At 47.1% G+C, this 17,034-nt stretch overlaps 1 protein-coding gene across 5 annotated transcripts in view; it reads left to right on the forward strand.

Annotated features, from left to right (window-relative positions):
• NEDD9 (neural precursor cell expressed, developmentally down-regulated 9) overlaps positions 1–17,034 on the forward strand; it is a 140,889-nt gene that overhangs the window by 83,187 nt on the left and 40,668 nt on the right. For 2 of the 5 annotated variants that reach the window (XM_007114783.4, XM_007114782.4), the window contains exons 1-2: positions 12,044–12,217; positions 15,190–15,292. The exons of 1 other annotated variant lie outside the window; for it this stretch is intronic. Coding sequence is in view for 2 of the 4 variants with exons in the window: in XM_007114781.4 (XP_007114843.2) it covers positions 12,206–12,217 (12 nt within the window). In the remaining 2 variants the exon portion in view is untranslated. Of the gene's footprint in view, positions 1–12,043; positions 12,218–15,189; positions 15,293–17,034 lie in introns of those variants that run through there. 2 more of the 5 variants (XM_007114781.4, XM_055079618.1) reach the window with 1 other exon arrangement.

The following is a 17,034-nucleotide window of genomic DNA, read 5'->3' on the forward strand; positions in this document are numbered from 1 at the left end:
AATAAAGATGCAGATGTAGAGAATGCACTTGAGGACATGGGGAGGGGGAAGGGTAAGCTGAGACAAAGTGAGAGAGTGGCATGGACATATATACACTACCAAATGTAAAATAGATAGCTAGTGGGAAGCATCCACATAGAACAGGGAGATCAGCTCGGTGCTTTGTGACCATCTAGAGGGGTGGTATAGGGAGGGTGGGAGGCAGACGCAAGAGGGAGGGGATATGGGGGTGTATGTATACATATAGCTGATTCACCTTGTTATACAGCAGCAACTAACACAACAATGTAAAGCAGTTATACTCCAATAAAGATGTTTAAAAAAAATGTCACTTAAAAAAAAAAACCTCAAAGAAGATCTCAGAGTCACTCTCTCTGGGTCACATGCCAATTTCTTGCACCAATCACTGTGGACAATGTGGGGATACATTCTATGACAGACCAGGCCTGTCTGGTGGTTGGGGATCTCCATTCGTGGATGAATGGAAAGTAGGGTATTTATGCCATAAATATTGACGTGGCTGATTGGATGTGGGAAGAGGAGGGAAAAAGAAACAAAAGATCAATTTGAACTTTTGATTCTAGGCACCTGGGACAATGGTGGCATCATAAATAGAAATAGAATAGTTAGAAGTAGCCACAGTTTCAATGGGAAGTTCATATGCCAATTAGCCATGTTTCTCCAAAGAAACAGAACCAACAGGCCAATAGGATGTGTGTGTGAGCGTGTGTGTGTGCGTGTGTGTGTGTGTGAGTGTGTGTGCGTGTGTGTGTGCCCAGAGAGGGACTGATTTAAGGAATTGGCTCACATAATTGTGGAGGCTGGTGAGTCCAAAATCTGCAGGGCAGGCTGGCAGGCTGTAGACCCGGAGAAGAGTTGATGGGGCAGCTCAGTCTAAAGTCCATCTGGAGCCGAATTCCTTCCCCCTAGAGGGGCGTTAGTCTTTTTTCTCTTAAGGCCTCTTCCGCTGATTCGCTAGACCCACCCGCATGATGGAGGCTCATCTGCTTTACTCAGAGTCTACAGATTTAAATGTTATTCTCATCCAAAAAATATCTGCACAGCAAGTCGAGACTAGTATTTGACCAAATAACTGGGTACTGTGGCCTAGCCAGGTTGACACACAAAATGAGCCGTCACAATATGTGAATATGAGGAGGTGAGGAGAAGCCTCTGGAATATTTGTGTGCAAGAGGAAATGAGGGTTTGGAACACAGAACACAGGTCAGGGGATGTGACTGTCATCAACACAGAAACGAGAGTAGAAGTCATGGGAGAGAAAATGCAGAGGAGAAAGGGCTAAGGATGCAACCCTGGGGAAAGCCAGCCTGCAAAGAAGACTAAAGTGCAGCAGTCCCTCGGGATCCTCAGCAGGACCCTCCCACGGATACCCAGATCTGAGGATGCTCCATCCACAGGCTCTGCATCTGTGGATTCAACCAGCACTGGACAGAAAATACTACACCATCTGCGGGTGGTGGAATCGTGGATTTGGAACCCGCGAATACCGAGGGCAGGGGTGCCAACTGCACCTCTCAGTGAGAGAGGCAGGAGTAAGAAGAGCCCACCGCTGTGGAAGCCGAAGGAGGAGGCCGTTTCAGGACAGGTGGTGGGGGAGAATGTCGTGAGCAAGGGACGCAGAGGGCCGAGGAAAGCCCCCAGCTTGGGCACAGGAAGACGAGGGTCTCAAGCCGTGCTCCTCAAAATGCCACCCGCAGACCCGCCCCGGGCTGCCCGCTGCCCAGGCCCACAGAGGGAGTGAAACCGAGAGTGCGCATTTTGCAATCTGACGGCAATTAGGAGTCATTTTACACCAGCTGAATTCAACAATAATAACAACAAACAAGGCTTGTATTTCCTGAGTCTTTTTCATTGCATTTTCCTAGTAATGTATTTTTAAGTGGTGCGTGATGGCTTGGGGATGGAAAACGCTGGTCCTTTACGGTGGAGAGCTTGGGCTGCACTGCCCGGGATGGAGGTGGCTGGAGGGGATGGCAGAGGCAGAGGAGGGGGCGGCCAGGACTGGGCGGCTCGCTGGCAGGTGGTGGCAAGGAAAAGAGAGAGCGCTTGGTGTGGTGCTGGGGGAAGAGAGTTGTCAGAGGGGAGTCCTGAGGAGCTGGAGAGTGTGGTAGTGGTCCAGGCTCGTCCACCCACGATTCCAAAGCATGAAAGTCTAGAGTTCTTTCATGACTCATTTGGCAGCAAAACCTGACTGGACTGGCCCAAGGGGATGCACAGTCTTCGCTTCCCCACCGGGGTATGAATATGCACACATCTGCTGAAATCTGAATGAGTCTGCGTGCGGCATACTGGCCCAGGTCCCAGTGGGAGTTTTGTAGCATGCCCTATAGACACGAAATCTGTTTCTAAAAGCTGAAATAGTCTGAATTCCACAACTCGTCTGGCCTCCAGGTTTTTGAACAAAGAACCGTGGATCTGTGTTTAGGATGAGGAAGGGCGAAACGATCTTTCAGAGAGCAGGATGCAAACGATCAGGGGTGGGAATGGGAGAAAGGAGAGGTGGGGAGCTAAGTCCCGGGGTGGGTTTCAGAGGGGACGATAAGAAGCACAGAGCTGTGGGGTAAGGAGGGAAGGCTTTTTTTTCCTGGTGAGCTGACTGCACAGGGGTTGGCTTTAGAAGATAGAGAGAGTCTGAGATGGGAAAATCTGAAGGTGAGGGGCACGTAGGCTCCACCTTCTAGGGACAGGAGGGCCGTGGCCTTGCTGTTTCTCCCAACCCTCGACCCTTCCTCTGACCAGAAGCTCCACAGGCTGGTTAGAGCATGAGTCATGAGAACCGCAGGCATCAAAGTTGAAGAAAACCCTCGCAAACCTCCCCGCCCTTGTCTACATCCTCTGGTCTAAATCACAGGGTGCCAGGACTTAAGCAAATTAAGGGAACTCATACTTAACATCTGTAAACCTCAGTGCTGTGTGTGAGCGAGCATTTAAGTCCTGTGCTTGCGCGTTAGCTGGGCTCCTCTTCGCCTCTCCTTACAGAGAAGAGAGCTGCTCTTTATTTCCCAGCTTCAGTGGGCGGGAGGAATGCGCCGTCCACACGCGTTCGGCAAGTCAAGGGTGGATGCTGGTGCCTCCACAGCCGCCCAGTCTCCGGCCCACGCTGGAAAGGCATTCCTCCGGCAGACAAAATAAAAGATTGCTGATAGCTGGAGTGCTTTGTTTGCTTTCTAAAATGAATCAAACTCTTCAAAAGCTTGGATTCAGCAGCGCCGGGTGTGCTGCGTTCCCACATCACATTCCTACCGTCTTGCCCACCCCCCCCACTCCGACCCCAGGCCCTGCATTACTCAGATTCCTTCGACTCCCTCATCAGCGCCAGCTGGCGGCCGCCTGGGCTGCTCAGACGGGCCGGATGCCCTGGGACAGGGCCTGCTGGACATTCACTGGCCTCAGCTGATGAGGGCGCTGGGGGACAGAAGGCAGGGGCTCTTGAAGGACTGGGTCAGCGGGCTCTCGCTGGGCCCCAGGCGGGAAAATGCATCTCCAAACCCTAAAGAAATGGTTTACCCTGTGCCTCCAGTTAAGTGACTATTGGGGGTTTGAAACACCGCCCCCCCCTTTTCTTCCACACCCACCTCCACCCTGGAGTCACGCTGGATGCCAGATGGGGAGGGTGACTTTTAGCGGCCCGTGTGTCTGGAGAATGGTGAAGCTCAGGAGCAGATTGGAAACAGAACATCCAGCCCCATCCGGGAATTTAGGGCACGCAGTCCATAAATCTCTCTGCTAGTTCTACCTAGATGGTAGCAAAGAGTGGAGAGTGGGAAGGGGACGGCAAAGCTCTAGCATAAAGCACCGTGATCTCACGTTCTACCATCTAGAGGGTGATGCTACGTATGCGAGGAGGGGTCAGGAAGACTTTTCAAGTGTAAGAGCACACAAAGGAAGAACAAAGGTTACCAAGAAGGAAACCATGGCACCCTTGTCACTGCTTATTTAGTACATATTATGTAGCAATATCACTGTGCTGGACCCTGCCTTCAGAAAAGTAGAGGCCATCTTCCATCCAGTCCCGGCACTCCTGTTTATTTGGTCTTGGCAGATCACCTTGACCTTTGTAAAAACCCACAGTCCAAGTTTCTACCGGCAGAGGAGCTTTCCATGACAGTTTCATATAACAAATTGTTTATTTGGACAAACTAAAGCGTGCAATAATAGAACACCTCAGGGCTGGAGAAAACAGGAGGGAGCGTTTGCCAGCAGCCTGCACAATTTTACTGTTAAAAACTCCTGTTCTACTGAACTTCATTCCTTTGCCCAGCTGGATACATATAAATAGTAGCAATCTAAGCCTTTGCACATTTCTGATGATGAATAAACCTAAATCTTTATTACGTGTTTCTAACTTTTCTTATTATTTCACCCCTAAGTTAACTTCCCCAAATCCTTCATATAAAGAAAACACTAAATGCTAAGATGGCGCCTCACAAAGGCTTGTCATATTTCACTAGAATTGAGTGGATTTACTCGACATATAATTTAATCTGTTACTTTTTTTAAGTCCTTTGTGGGGGGAAAAGGTAGTAATTAAGTATTCTAAAGTTATAATGTCAGTAGTATGTAGGTATATATATGTATCATCAGAAACTTTACAGCTGCACAAGTTTTTCAAAAATCAAGTCAAGGTATTGCCAACAATCGCCCCATTTACAGGAGTCTTTGTAGCATGTTAGTGACACGGTATTACGTGTATTCTTGCAGGGTTTACTAAGGACTCAGAGGGCCCTAAGACACTCAACGTTAGCACTTCACCCTTGATAGAATGAAAAGGCCCCTCCTAGAGTCTGGGACGGATGGCAGGGGGCAGTGGGGCGGGGGAGGAGGGTGGTGGACTTTTAAAAGGATGGTGACACTGACACACTTATAAACTTGACTGAGTGAAAAGGGGCAGTCAGACCTCGTAAAGGCTTCATAGTGTGGGAATCCACATGTCATGCGTGAAGGTGAAGAGAGATCTGGAGGAACCACTGCTAATCTCTTTAGAGCCCCACCTCACCCCAGGTGGCTCGTCATTGAGCGAAAACAAGAAATAAGTCAGGGAGGAACCAAAGCAGAAGTAATTCGAGGATCCTGAGTGAACAGCCTTTTTAGTAACCACCACCCTCCATCTGCAGAGACTTACCTTAAAACAGTGCTTTTAACAACTCTTTCAGAAAACAGATATTCTTCCTAGGACACTGCTGTGAAAAGGGGGGAAGATGGGTGGGCTTTGGGTGCCTTCATGAGGTCTCTTGTGCCAAAATAGGAGTGGAGGGAAGGTGAATGAAAGCTCCACCCCAAACACGTAAAGAAGCCTGGAGACTGTTCTGAGCGTCTCTCTAAAACAGACTCATTCATTCCAAGAGCTTGACCCACTCAACAGATACATGAGGGCGATTGCCTAGAGTGAGAGGTGTTCTTCCCCTGCCTGCTGAAAAGTGGCTTATTTTTTTCCTATTGACATCGATGAAGGCTGGGCGCGTGGACAAGGCATAGGGCTTTGAGAAGACATAGATGCGATGCGGTTACCTACACAGGTGCAGAAGGGGATACGGCAGAAGGAAAGACAGGATCCTCTTCTACAAGTTGCTTAAAATCTCACTCTGGGGGAGGCACCCTCACGGGTGAAACATAAGCACTAAATGATATACCACACACAAAACGCTGTATGCAGAATCCTATGAGGATCTTTTCTCATGTGTAGATTCCAAGGCCTACAGAATCCAACTTAAAGGGGAGAAGCCGAAGCATCCACAACCGGTTTTTCAAGGAGCTCAGATTTGGGAAGCCCTGACCTAGGCCATAGGTGATGAAAGACACAGGGGGTGCGGGGGTGGACAGTGGGGTAATCAACAATGGAGAGATTTTCTGGAAAAGGATCCATGCAGGAGATGGGGTGCAAACTGGGGGGAAAACAGGATTTAGGTAAGCAGATGATGAAAGGAAGGCAGTCTAGGCAAGAGGGACCCCCCCGCCACACACACACAGGCTTGAAAGTATGAGTGAGTAAGATGTGTGTGTGTGTGTGTGTGTGCACACTATTAGCCTTAGTCACGACTCCAGAGCAATACATGTTCCTCAGGTAGGCTTAGTCCCACTAGGGTAGAGATGCTAATTTATCGAACTGACAAATGGGGGCTCAGATAATGAAGGCACCCGGAGGAAGCCTGGCAGCCGTGTAGCACACAGACCCTGGAGCCAGAAAGCCTGGGTTCACATGCCAGACCTGCCACTCCCTGGCCTGGACCTTTGTGCAAGTGGTGGAAACCTCTCCGAGTCTCAGTTTTGTTACGTGTAAAACTAGAACGCAACGACCCACCTCGTTAGGGTTGTTAGATGAATATTAAGAGAAATGATGTTTGTGACGGCCCAGCACAGGGCCTGGTCCCTGAACGAGCCAGTGGACTGGTGGAGAAAACTCTCAATGGCTCATCTTTGTTTGGGGACGTTTCTGGAGACCTGTAGAATTGACAAGTTGCTGCCTCGGATTATTTTTTTGAAATAACTTTGTTATAATGAAGATTTTTTTTGAAATTGGTATCAAACTAAAAATGGTAAAACATGGCTCTAGAGTGGGTATTTCTATGTTGTTCCTCTGTGGCTGTGGCAGAATCTATACTTATCTGAACTCAGGGACGGATACATCTTGCACTCCTCTAGAGCATGAGTCAGCAAACTTGCTCCAGGGAGGGCCAGATAATACATTTTTTCGGCTTTTCAGTTTTTTTTGGTTCTTTTTTTTTGTGGTACGCGGGCCTCTCACTGTTGTGGCCTCTCCCGTTGCGGAGCGCAGGCTCCGGACGCGCAGGCCCAGCGGCCGTGGCTCACGGGCCCAGCCGCTCCGCGGCACGTGGGATCCTCCCGGACCGGGGCGCGAACCCGGTTCCCCTGCATCGGCAGGCGGACGCGCAACCACTGCGCCACCAGGGAAGCCCGGCTTTTCAGTTTTTAACAGCCTCTGTCGCAGCTGCTCAAGTCTGCTGTTGCAGCTCACAGGCAACGTGTAGATGAATGGGTGCGTCTGTTCCAATAAAACTTTATTTAGAGACATCTCATGAAATATTATCCTGCTTTCGATTTTGTTCCAACCACTTAAAAATGTAAAAGCGATTCTTAGCTCGTAGATCATCTAAAAACAGGCGGCCCACAAGCCGTACTTATCTGACTCACCTGTGGCCAAGAGCCAGGACTGGCAGCAGGCCTTGACCTGGTTGTAAAGAGGTGCATCCTAGCTCAGGGCTGATAAACGTAAACGGCATTCCCGCCCTCAACCGCGAGTTTCCCCACTGCCTTCCCAGGCAACAGGCAGAACCTCAAGATTACACAAGTCCTATGAAGATGCGCGGTCTTCTTGCTCATTCATTCAGAAGGCATTTAAGCTTCTCTAAGGTATAAGCCTGCAGGGCACACAGAGTTGAACAAGATACCAGCTCACCTGGAAGCTGGGGAAACAGACATCAACAAATCATCATGATACAATGTGTCAGAGCTTATGCTAGGGCCCTGGTCCAAGTACACAAGGGGCATAGCCCAGGGAGGGAGGGATTCGTTCTGAAAAGGCGAGGTGGGCAGGGTTGGGGGTGTAGACAAGGAAGCACAAAAGACTGAGTGTCGGCACTGGGCTTGATGGCAGAAGAGTGAAGGGAGGACATTCTGGGCAGAAGGTCCCGTCCGTGCAAAGTCAGGAATGTACAAGCGTCTTGGATTCAGTGAGTTCGCCCCTCCACCCTGCCCCAACGTGTGGCTACAGTGTGGGATGTGGGTTGCCAGGGGAGGTGAGATGGGGCCAGAAAGCGAGGGTGGGCTCCGATTATAGTCCAGCCCAAAGCGTGTGGATCCTGTTTTTAAGGCATTGGAGTGTTCTTGGAGGTTTTTAAACATAGTAGGAACGTGATCAGCTCTGTATTCCAGAAGCTAAGCAGGTAGCAATGTGGAACATAGACCACAACAAGGAGCGATTTCAAGCGGGGTGACTAAAAGGAATGGCTGGAATAGATCAGACAGGAGATACAGAGGACTAACCTAAAGCACTGTCTGTGGTTAGGATCCAACCCGGTGGCCCCCGGGCAGGGCACCCCCAGAGCAGCAGCTCCGTCCTCTCTACCAGGGGCTGGGCTGGATGATTCCCAAGGTTGCTTTCTGCCCTCGCAGCCTCTGACTTTCCCCTTCACTCTCAGCGAGCAGCCGCGTGGGCTCCTCCTAAGTTGTGGATGGAAGAATCTCTTCCCTCTAGCATCCTCTCTGATTTTTTGCTGTATCCACACCAGTGCCCAGTGGCAGCTGGAAAATGGTTTGGATGGCATCTGTGCCATTTCCCTTGCTCCGGCCTGCACGGGCGTCTGGGGAGGCCGAGAGAGTGCTGGTGAGCACAGGTTAGTGTCCGAGCCCTGGGGTCCTGACCCATTTTATGAGGCTACCCATGGGAGCATTAGGGTGGCCGCATAAACCAGTCGACGGTGTTTCTATAGCACAGTTTAAACAGTATCTTTTCACCCAGAAGGTCAGGTGATAGATGGAGAGGGGGCTGCTTCTGTATTCATTAAGAGCATTTGTGTTTCCCCAAAGGGTTCTGAAGGAAACATAGCAGATGACGCTAATAAAGTAACAGCTATCAGCATTATGTAAGCTGCATTAAGAAAGAGCTCAATATTTTTTAACTAATAGTCTACTGTCCCTGAGTGTTTAAACAAACCAAGGGTAAAAACAGAGAAATAGATCCTATCATTCCCTGCTCAAAACGTTCCCGTGACTTCCTGTCACACTCAGGAGAAAATCCAAACGGCTGCCACCTCCCTCTCTCCCTCCGTCTCCTGGGTACCCCTCTCTCCCTCCGTCCCCTGGGTACCCCTCTCTCCCTCCATCCCCGGGGTACCCCTCTCTCCCTCCGTCCCCGGGGTACCCCTCTCTGGGCATCCTGGACTGCTCACTGTTCTTAAATACACCAAGCTCACTTGTATCTCGGGCCCTTCCCATGGGTCACTTCCTCTGTCTGGAATATTCCTTCCCCAGATCTTTGAATGGATCCCTCATGTTGTTCAGATTCCTGCTTCAATATTACCTCCTTAGAGGGGCTTCCATGACCACTCGCTCTAAAATAAGACTCTCCTCACCCACCTTGGTCTGTTTTCCTCTAGCAATTTTTCCTGCTTAATTTTTCTTCATGGCATCTACCACGCCAAAACTGTACTATATATTTCTTTAATTATTGTCCTCCACTCCTACTAGACTGTAAGCTTTGTTAGGGTAAGACCTTTAACTGGGCTGTTGTTGTATTCTCCCTACCTAGAACAGCCGTGGCACGTGGTTGGTTCTGAATTGATATTTGTTAAATTAGAAAGTTGCCCGGTGATAGGATGACACAGAGATGGAGGGAGTCCTCCATCTTTTTCTGAATGCCCACCACACTTATAATATCGATAACAGTCTAATAGTGACAATAGTTATAATTAACATGATAATTTAAAATTAATTTATATCATATAACAATAATATTCTAATGACGTTAATGTTATATGATATAGTAATAAAATAATGTATAATAAATTTAATATTAAAATAATAATAATGTAATAATACTAATAAGCCATCATTTAGTAATGTCTTACTATGTGCCAAATACTATTAACTTCTATCCACATTAGCTCATTTAATCCTCATTATAAAGCTAGCAGGTTGATATTATTGTCTATTTTACACTTCAGGACACCAAAATTAGGAAGTTAGAAATTTGTTGAGATTCTAACACACGTTTACCTGACTCCAACACCCTCATGCTTTTCTCTATATAACTAACAATACAACGACCCAAACCACCTTGAAATAAACTTCAGGTAGGTTTTCAGGTATATTCTGTACAGGACAGAAGCAGGAAAGCAGGAGAGCCACTTGGTGTGAATTAAGCTTTTACCTAGAGAAAGAAAAAGCCCTAGCATATGCTTTGGGAAACTCTTTGAAAGCATTAAAAAGGGGTGAGATAGTGTTCACTATTCAGTGGTACTCATCAAACAAAACAGAAGGCGGATTCAGCTTCACTGCTTAGGAAGCCAAAGGAATGTTATCTAGATCTCCTGGAGGCCACAAGACTCATCTTACAGATGAGAAGGCCTTTGACTTATCCAGGCAGATACCAAAAACAATTTCCTGCCAGCTAGACTCTCACATAAGTCTGTGGGACCCTTAGGAAGATCCTTGCAGTGTAATATGTCGCATGCTTAATGTGTATTCAGAAGGACCTTGCAAAATCACTCAGGCTCATTTTCACTCTAAGGCTAAATGAGGGAAAGAGGTCGAGTGGAGGTCCCAAACCTGTGTGTCAACCTCACTATGACCACCTTGGTGGGGGGGGGGTGGTCCTGTCCAGGGAATAGGTGCCACATTAAACTGTGATCTAAACTCTGAGCCCTGTATCCGGAAACCACTTTTGTAGGACAGCTGCTCTCCTGTTCTTTTTGCTTAGATCATAAAAGTAGAATTTTTTAAAATAAATTTACTTATTTTTTGTTTTGTTTTGTTTTGTTTTATTTTTGGCTGCATTGGGTCTTCGTTGCTGTGCGCAGGCTTTTCTCTAGCTGCGGCAAGCGGGGGCTACTCTTCATTGCGGTGCGTGGGCATCTCATTGCGGTGGCTTCTCTTGTTGCGGAGCACGGGCTCTAGAGCGCAGGCTTCAGTAGTTGTGGCGCACGGGCTTAGTTGCTCGGCAGCACGTGGGATCTTCCCGGACCAGGGCTCAAACCCGTGTCCCCTGCATTGGCAGGTGGATTCTTAACCACTGCACCACCAGGGAAACCCCATAAAAGTAGAATTTTAATCCATTGGGAATTGGGAAGGAAAAAAAATCAAACCGATTCTGATCCAACTCAGTCAGGAGAAAAATAAAGGCTGATTTTTCTATCCAAGTCGTGTAGTCTAGTTGGAGTCCTTCCCATTCAGGGACAGCTATTGTCTGCACTCATCGAGTCTCAATCCTGAGGTCCCATGAAAAGGAATTTTCCCCTCACTGCTCCATCCCTCAGAAGAGTTGCTGAAGGTGACCATTTCTGTTTTCTCCTGGGTGATCCTCTCTCTCTATAGAAAGCATGAAGTTGAACCAAATGTTCTGTGCTTCACTAGGAAAAGACTGAGTTTTTTTTAACTAGGCTCGTCAAACAGTGGGCATGTTTTGTTCCCTGGATAATAAGTGTTGGTGGGTTAATGGGTCATCTCCAAGAGAGAGGTCAGAAGGAAAAACTGCAGTGTTCAAAGCTGGAACTAGAAATGCCAGCCATCAAAGAACACAGTACTTGGTGAACAGTGATGATGTATAGGGCGTGCACTGGCCAGCCCCATCTAAGAGGTCACAGCTAACCTTTATCCTCAGCAAAACCAGAGAAGGTCTACTGAATGTGGCTGACACTCAACTCTGTGAGGCCCTCGTGAGAAGCCGGCCAGGGAATCCCTGGTGCCTGAGCTACCAAGTTCCTTTTCACTGAGGGAGAATTGTATTCTGGCTCCTTGCAGACTGACATTGCAAGTACTTTGAACATTGAAAAGAACAAAAAAAGCAAACAGCCGCAAGAAAGGGGAGGGGAGGGAGGAGAGAAAGAGAGGGAGAGATATCAGCAGGGGTAGTTAGTAAAAAGGGGCCCGGAGACAGAAAACCTTTTGTTCCCCGAGTTTGTTTCATGTAGAGATTGTGAGGTGAACGGCTTTGAAATGAAATGGGTTTATGAAGGAGTTGCTAGGTCACAGGAAGCGCGACTGTCAGACTGCTTTCTGAATTCCATTTCTTTAAAATTTGGGTTAAGCCTAAAAAGAATTTATCTTCTTTTCCAGAGGTTTTGGGGGTGGGGGTGGAGCAAGGTTCGGGAAGGTTCCTGACTTTATTTTCCACCCTTTCTGACAATGTAAAAAGAAATGATCACATTACAAGTTCTTTGTCAGTTTTCAGGAGTTAAGGGTGGGCGGAGCGTCCGCATTACCTTGGCCCACTAGCCAATGGCGGAGCGGTATGCAAATGAGCTCCGTGCTCGGCCTGCCTCAGTCAAAACAGTGAGCTCAGAGGCTTGGCGGGCGTAGCGGTGCCGGAGCTCAGCTCTGCGCTGACAACTGGCTGCAGCCGGGCCGTTCTCACTTTCATTTAGCCCAGCGCTCGATGGAGGGGCGGACACGCCAGTGCTTAATGCAGTCTAACTAGTGTAGGAAAACGCCTCAATTCACCGCTGCCGAGATGAAGTATAAGGTAAGAGAGTGCCTTTTACAGAAGGTTTCCGTGTGTGTGTGTGTGTGTGTGTGTGTGTGTGTGTCTGTGTCCTCTGCAAGACAGCTCCTCTGCAGGGACCCCTACTGTGCCCGATTGTGTTCTGTTCTGAGATGGGTCTCAGTCACTGGGGTTGGCATACAAGCAGGCAGGCAGAGATCCAGCCTCTAAGACCCACGCCGGGAGCTCACAGCACACCCGGTCCACCTCCCCTGAAAGCTGCAGTGGCCACTGTAGATCAGAGGGTGTCTAACTCCATGCGGAGCGCGCCTTAGCTCAGCACTCCGCGCCCGGGCCTGGCCGCCACTGTCCCGGGAGACGTAGTAAGAGAGGAATCAGAACTGCTGAGCCTCTCAGCCTGGCTCTTCAAGCAGTTTTCAGCCTTTGCTTTAAAGCGTTTGCTTCGGGAAGCAGTTTGCCATATGTACTTTTAGTGGGAGAAGTTCAAAGCCCCAGCTACCCTTATACAGCTGATGATGGAGAATTTTGACATCCATAAATGACATTGGATTCAGAACCAATGAGTACTTGCCATTTCTTGAAAACACTTTCATTGGCGTTTGAATGGACTGAGGGTCTGAAGGCTCCAGCGAGCTTATTGTCCCTGAAACTCATAGTAGTGTCAGAACCCTCAGCAGCATATTTTCCCATGCATTTCGCACCTCTGTGTGTTTATTCTCGGCAAAAGGATTATAAGTTATTTAGAATGTCCCCTTTTGTCTAAGTTGCCCCCATCTAACCAGGCAAGCAGCTTCCAGAGACCCTACTCAGAGCAGACTGCAAGGGATTGGATATGAATTTTGCTTGGAGGATGAATACGTGTGTTTTAGAATAGCTACAGTCCCAGTGTGTTTAAACAAGCATGCTGTTATTAAAAGGCGTTTAGGCAAGGTGGTTATGCTTTGGGACTGGCAATTTGAATTACCTGTCTGACCTTCAAGATTGTGCTAGCTGAGAGAAACTTTGCTTTCTTTCTGAATTACCTAGGTTCTGGCTCATCCTTTTTTAATGTGAGGTTGTAAATACTCAGTTCTGGCTAATAGCCACTGGCTAACCTCAGTGATAAACCTGTTATTCAAAAGCTATAAATCTTGTTCAGTAGCTCTAAATCTAACTGTTGAAAGTCTCTATTGTGATGCATGAGTTACAGTTCTTCTTGGAAAGGTTAGGACTCTCTGAAGGCAGAGGTATCAGTTATCACTGTACTATCAGCTTTCCATTTTCTACTTCAATAGGAGAGATCAGGGGAATGGATAATCGTGAAGATTCTGAATATTTTTGACTTTAGGATGCAACCAGGAACAAATCCTTCTACCTGGCAGGAAAGCTCTCTTTCTTGAAATGGTTCACCCGTATTTCCACAGTTCCCTTATTTAGAACAGTGATAGGACATCATAATGTCCTATCACCAGGTATTACTTAGCCTTCAGTGAATCTTTGCCCCTCTTCTGCCTATTGTGAATGCCTTTAGTTTCATAAAAACCAGCTTGAAGGGGAAAAAGAGAGAAAATACCTTCCTACATTTATTACTGTAAAGTATAAATGGCTGTTTTTAAGGTTGAGTGCCGCAGTCTGGAAAGTGACAAAGTCTAAAGTCACTTTTATTCAGTGACCTCATCATGTTTAGTTTTACTTTTGTGGAAAGAAAGCATCATGGCAGCTGACGCTGTGAACTGTGGTCGCCCTTCACGGGGAAAACCTGCCTCTCTGCCGGGTCTGACCAGTGTCGAACGCCCTGCCAAGTGCTGTAAATGTATGATTTTTAGTAGCCTGTGCACATCTTCACCAGCAAAACTACTGACTTCCCCAACTAACCAAATGACAGATTGACACCTTGTGGTGACTATAAAAGGAACCAATAGCTCAAGCAATCTACTTTCCCTTTCTTATAAAGCCTATTTTCTCTCAAGTTAATAATGGACTTTATTTCAGGAGAGGATTTTGTAATTTTAAGTAGAGGAGGTGGCACAAAGGTAGACGAGTGCTAAGTAACAGTTCTTAAGACTCACCACGCCAATACAGGATTCCATATTTAAATCTCCAATTAACTCCATGAGGTGGTGTTAATACTTTATACTCATTTTCAAATGTGGAAATTGTGGCAAAGAGAGGCTGAGTAATTTATCCAAAGCCACACAGCTAAAAAGTGTTAGAGCTGGGATTTGAACCAAGGTGATCTGGCTCCAGAACTTGTGACTTTAAACCACTATTAAAGAAAGAACTCTCTGTGACCTCCCTAAAATGTGCTGTGTGACTGGTGTTTTCTTCTCCCAGGAAGTTTAAGACTGTCTGTCATCTAGCGTATTCCTGCACATCAAGGTAACGATTATATAAAAGACCTTTCATGCTTATTGAATAAATCATAAGAACTCAAAAAAAAGTATTCCTGCAGAATAGATTCTTTTGTTTTTCTTTTTTTTTAAGACAGTAACTCTACAAAGCAAAGTGAAATGCATGTTTGGTAGTGTTGCTTAATTCGAGCCACTTAGGTAGTAAAACCAGATGATTATTAGACTGTAAAATCCTGGAGTCAGGAATTACCTTTTAGACACTATATTGCTCTAAACACTATAAATTTAGCACAGACTTAAACATGCCCACTGAGAGATTTATAATCCAGCCACTCTTAAGATTTTTTTTAATATAAATTTATTTACTTATTATTTTTGGCTGTGTGGGGTCTTCGTTGCTGTGCGCGGGCTTCCTCTAGTTGTGGCGAGCGGGGGCTGCTCTTCATTGCGGCGCGCGGGCTTCTCATTGCGGTGGCTTCTCTTGTCGCGGAGCACGGGCTCTAGGCGCACAGGCTTCAGTAGTTGTGGTGCACGGGCTTAGTTGCTCCGCGGCATGTGGGATCTTCCCGGACCAGGGCTCGAACCCGTGTCCCCTGCCTTGGCAGGCAGATTCTTAACCACTGAGCCACCAGGGAAGTCCCTAAGGTTTTTTTTTTTAACCAGATTATCCGGTTTGGCTACTTCAGGGATCATAACTAGAGAACGACCAAGCCTCCACGCATTTTGAACTTACACGCAGCTCCAGCTCAGCCAGCTTATATTTAAGGTAATCTTGAGCACTGTGGAAAGCAAGCTATTACCCTGGTGAATTTTTTTTGGTTAGCCTATATCTAGTCTATTTTGATTGCATTGTATGTATTTTTATTTGTTCACAGGAAGGGTGCAGTCACTCTCATATGCACGTAAAGTTCCATTTCTTTTTAAAGGATTCCGTCTGAGGTTCTCTGACAGTAAATTGTGGGGGACTTCATTTATCAAGAATTTTCCCCAAGCTCCTCGGAACATACACAGCATGTTCTGGATACTGGGGTCGGGGGCTATGCCTCGGTGGCCGTGGCTTGTTCAGGGAAGGCTTCCCTCCTGAGGGTCTGGGGGTGGGTTATCGCTGCTGTCTGCCAGGAGGGTAATTGGAGGTTGGGTGCACAGCTGTGTTTGAGCAGAGGCCCGAGGCCCCACCCACTCTGTGCAGGCCCAGGCCTGGTCAGTGCCCCACGGGCCCGGCCTGTTTGATCTCTAATAGCTGAGCAGCTTCTGTGGCTAGGCCAAATTTCTGTACCCTGTGCGCCTACATTAAAATACTAAATTACTTATCTAGTCTGCCATTCAGCAAACTCATTCATGAACATTCCGACTGAGCGTTAGAACAGGTAGAGCTTAGAACACAAGTAAGAAAACTACATTCTGAAATTCAGATTCCTGCGTCGTGGATGAACATGGTAAAGTAGGTTAGGGAAACCAGACCTATGTGTACTATGAAAAGCTTTCTAGGGGACTTTGAGAATATTTTTGTTTTCTCAAGGTGGCTTGAGAACATGGGATCGAGTGTCTTTGATTTAGTCAGCATGGTCATTTATAATCTATACAATTTCTGATTCTTTCCTGGATTCAACATTTTGGTTTTAAATTTTTTATTCTCTTCTAAATGATGTGTTGCCCACCCTCCAAATGAGGGACTCCTGCCCCCTGCCTCCTTTTTAAATCTTATGTGAGATCTATGCATTTAAAAGCACCAAAGATGCTTTGAAAAAATTATTTGGTTACATATTTATTTCTTAACTGAGCAAACCCATTTTCAGAGCTAAACGATTTACCTATACAGAGATCAGAGTCTTTGTAGAACTGCTCTGAGAACACTGATCTAGCAGGTTGCACAGTAACGAAGATTCCTTCAGCAACCTTTCCTTGCTGGAATATACATCAGTCCTCTTCTGAGAATTCATCAGTGGCTTCCACTCTGCGCCCCCCACTTCTAAAGAAACTTCCTCCCCACTTTTCAAGCCTCTTTGCCAATTCCGTCCCCTTTCCTGCCCTTATGACCCCATCGTCTCTCATTTTTTTTCATTCAAGCTTTCCTGATGCTTCTCTAATACCAACTTCTGTAGGGCTTGCCTCCCCACCTACACAGAGGTGACACACTTAAAACACACTCTGTACCCCCTACCTCCCTCCTCTCTTTGGACTCTGCCATGGGAAGTCTTGGTCCCTTGCTGCTTCCATTCATTTGCCCCTGTCTCTTTGTGCCTACGTGACTTGCGAGTCAAGCCTCCTCATCCATCCAGTCTATAAAAGAATCAGAAGACTAAACCTTTGTCTCCCTGACTGTCCTATAATCCTTACAATAGGCTTTCTGTTTCTCACCTCTGCCCTACTCTGTTAGCACTACCTTACTCATTAACCTCTCTCAATCAAATCACTATCTAAATGATACCTGGAACTCACATAGGTTGCCCACTGGGGCTGTCCAGTTTTAGGTAAGCCCCACTGAATATGAGAGACTCACCCTTTATT

Source organism: Physeter macrocephalus, chromosome 18, assembly GCF_002837175.3.
Source record: "Physeter macrocephalus isolate SW-GA chromosome 18, ASM283717v5, whole genome shotgun sequence".
Taxonomy (NCBI): Eukaryota; Metazoa; Chordata; class Mammalia; order Artiodactyla; family Physeteridae; genus Physeter; species Physeter macrocephalus.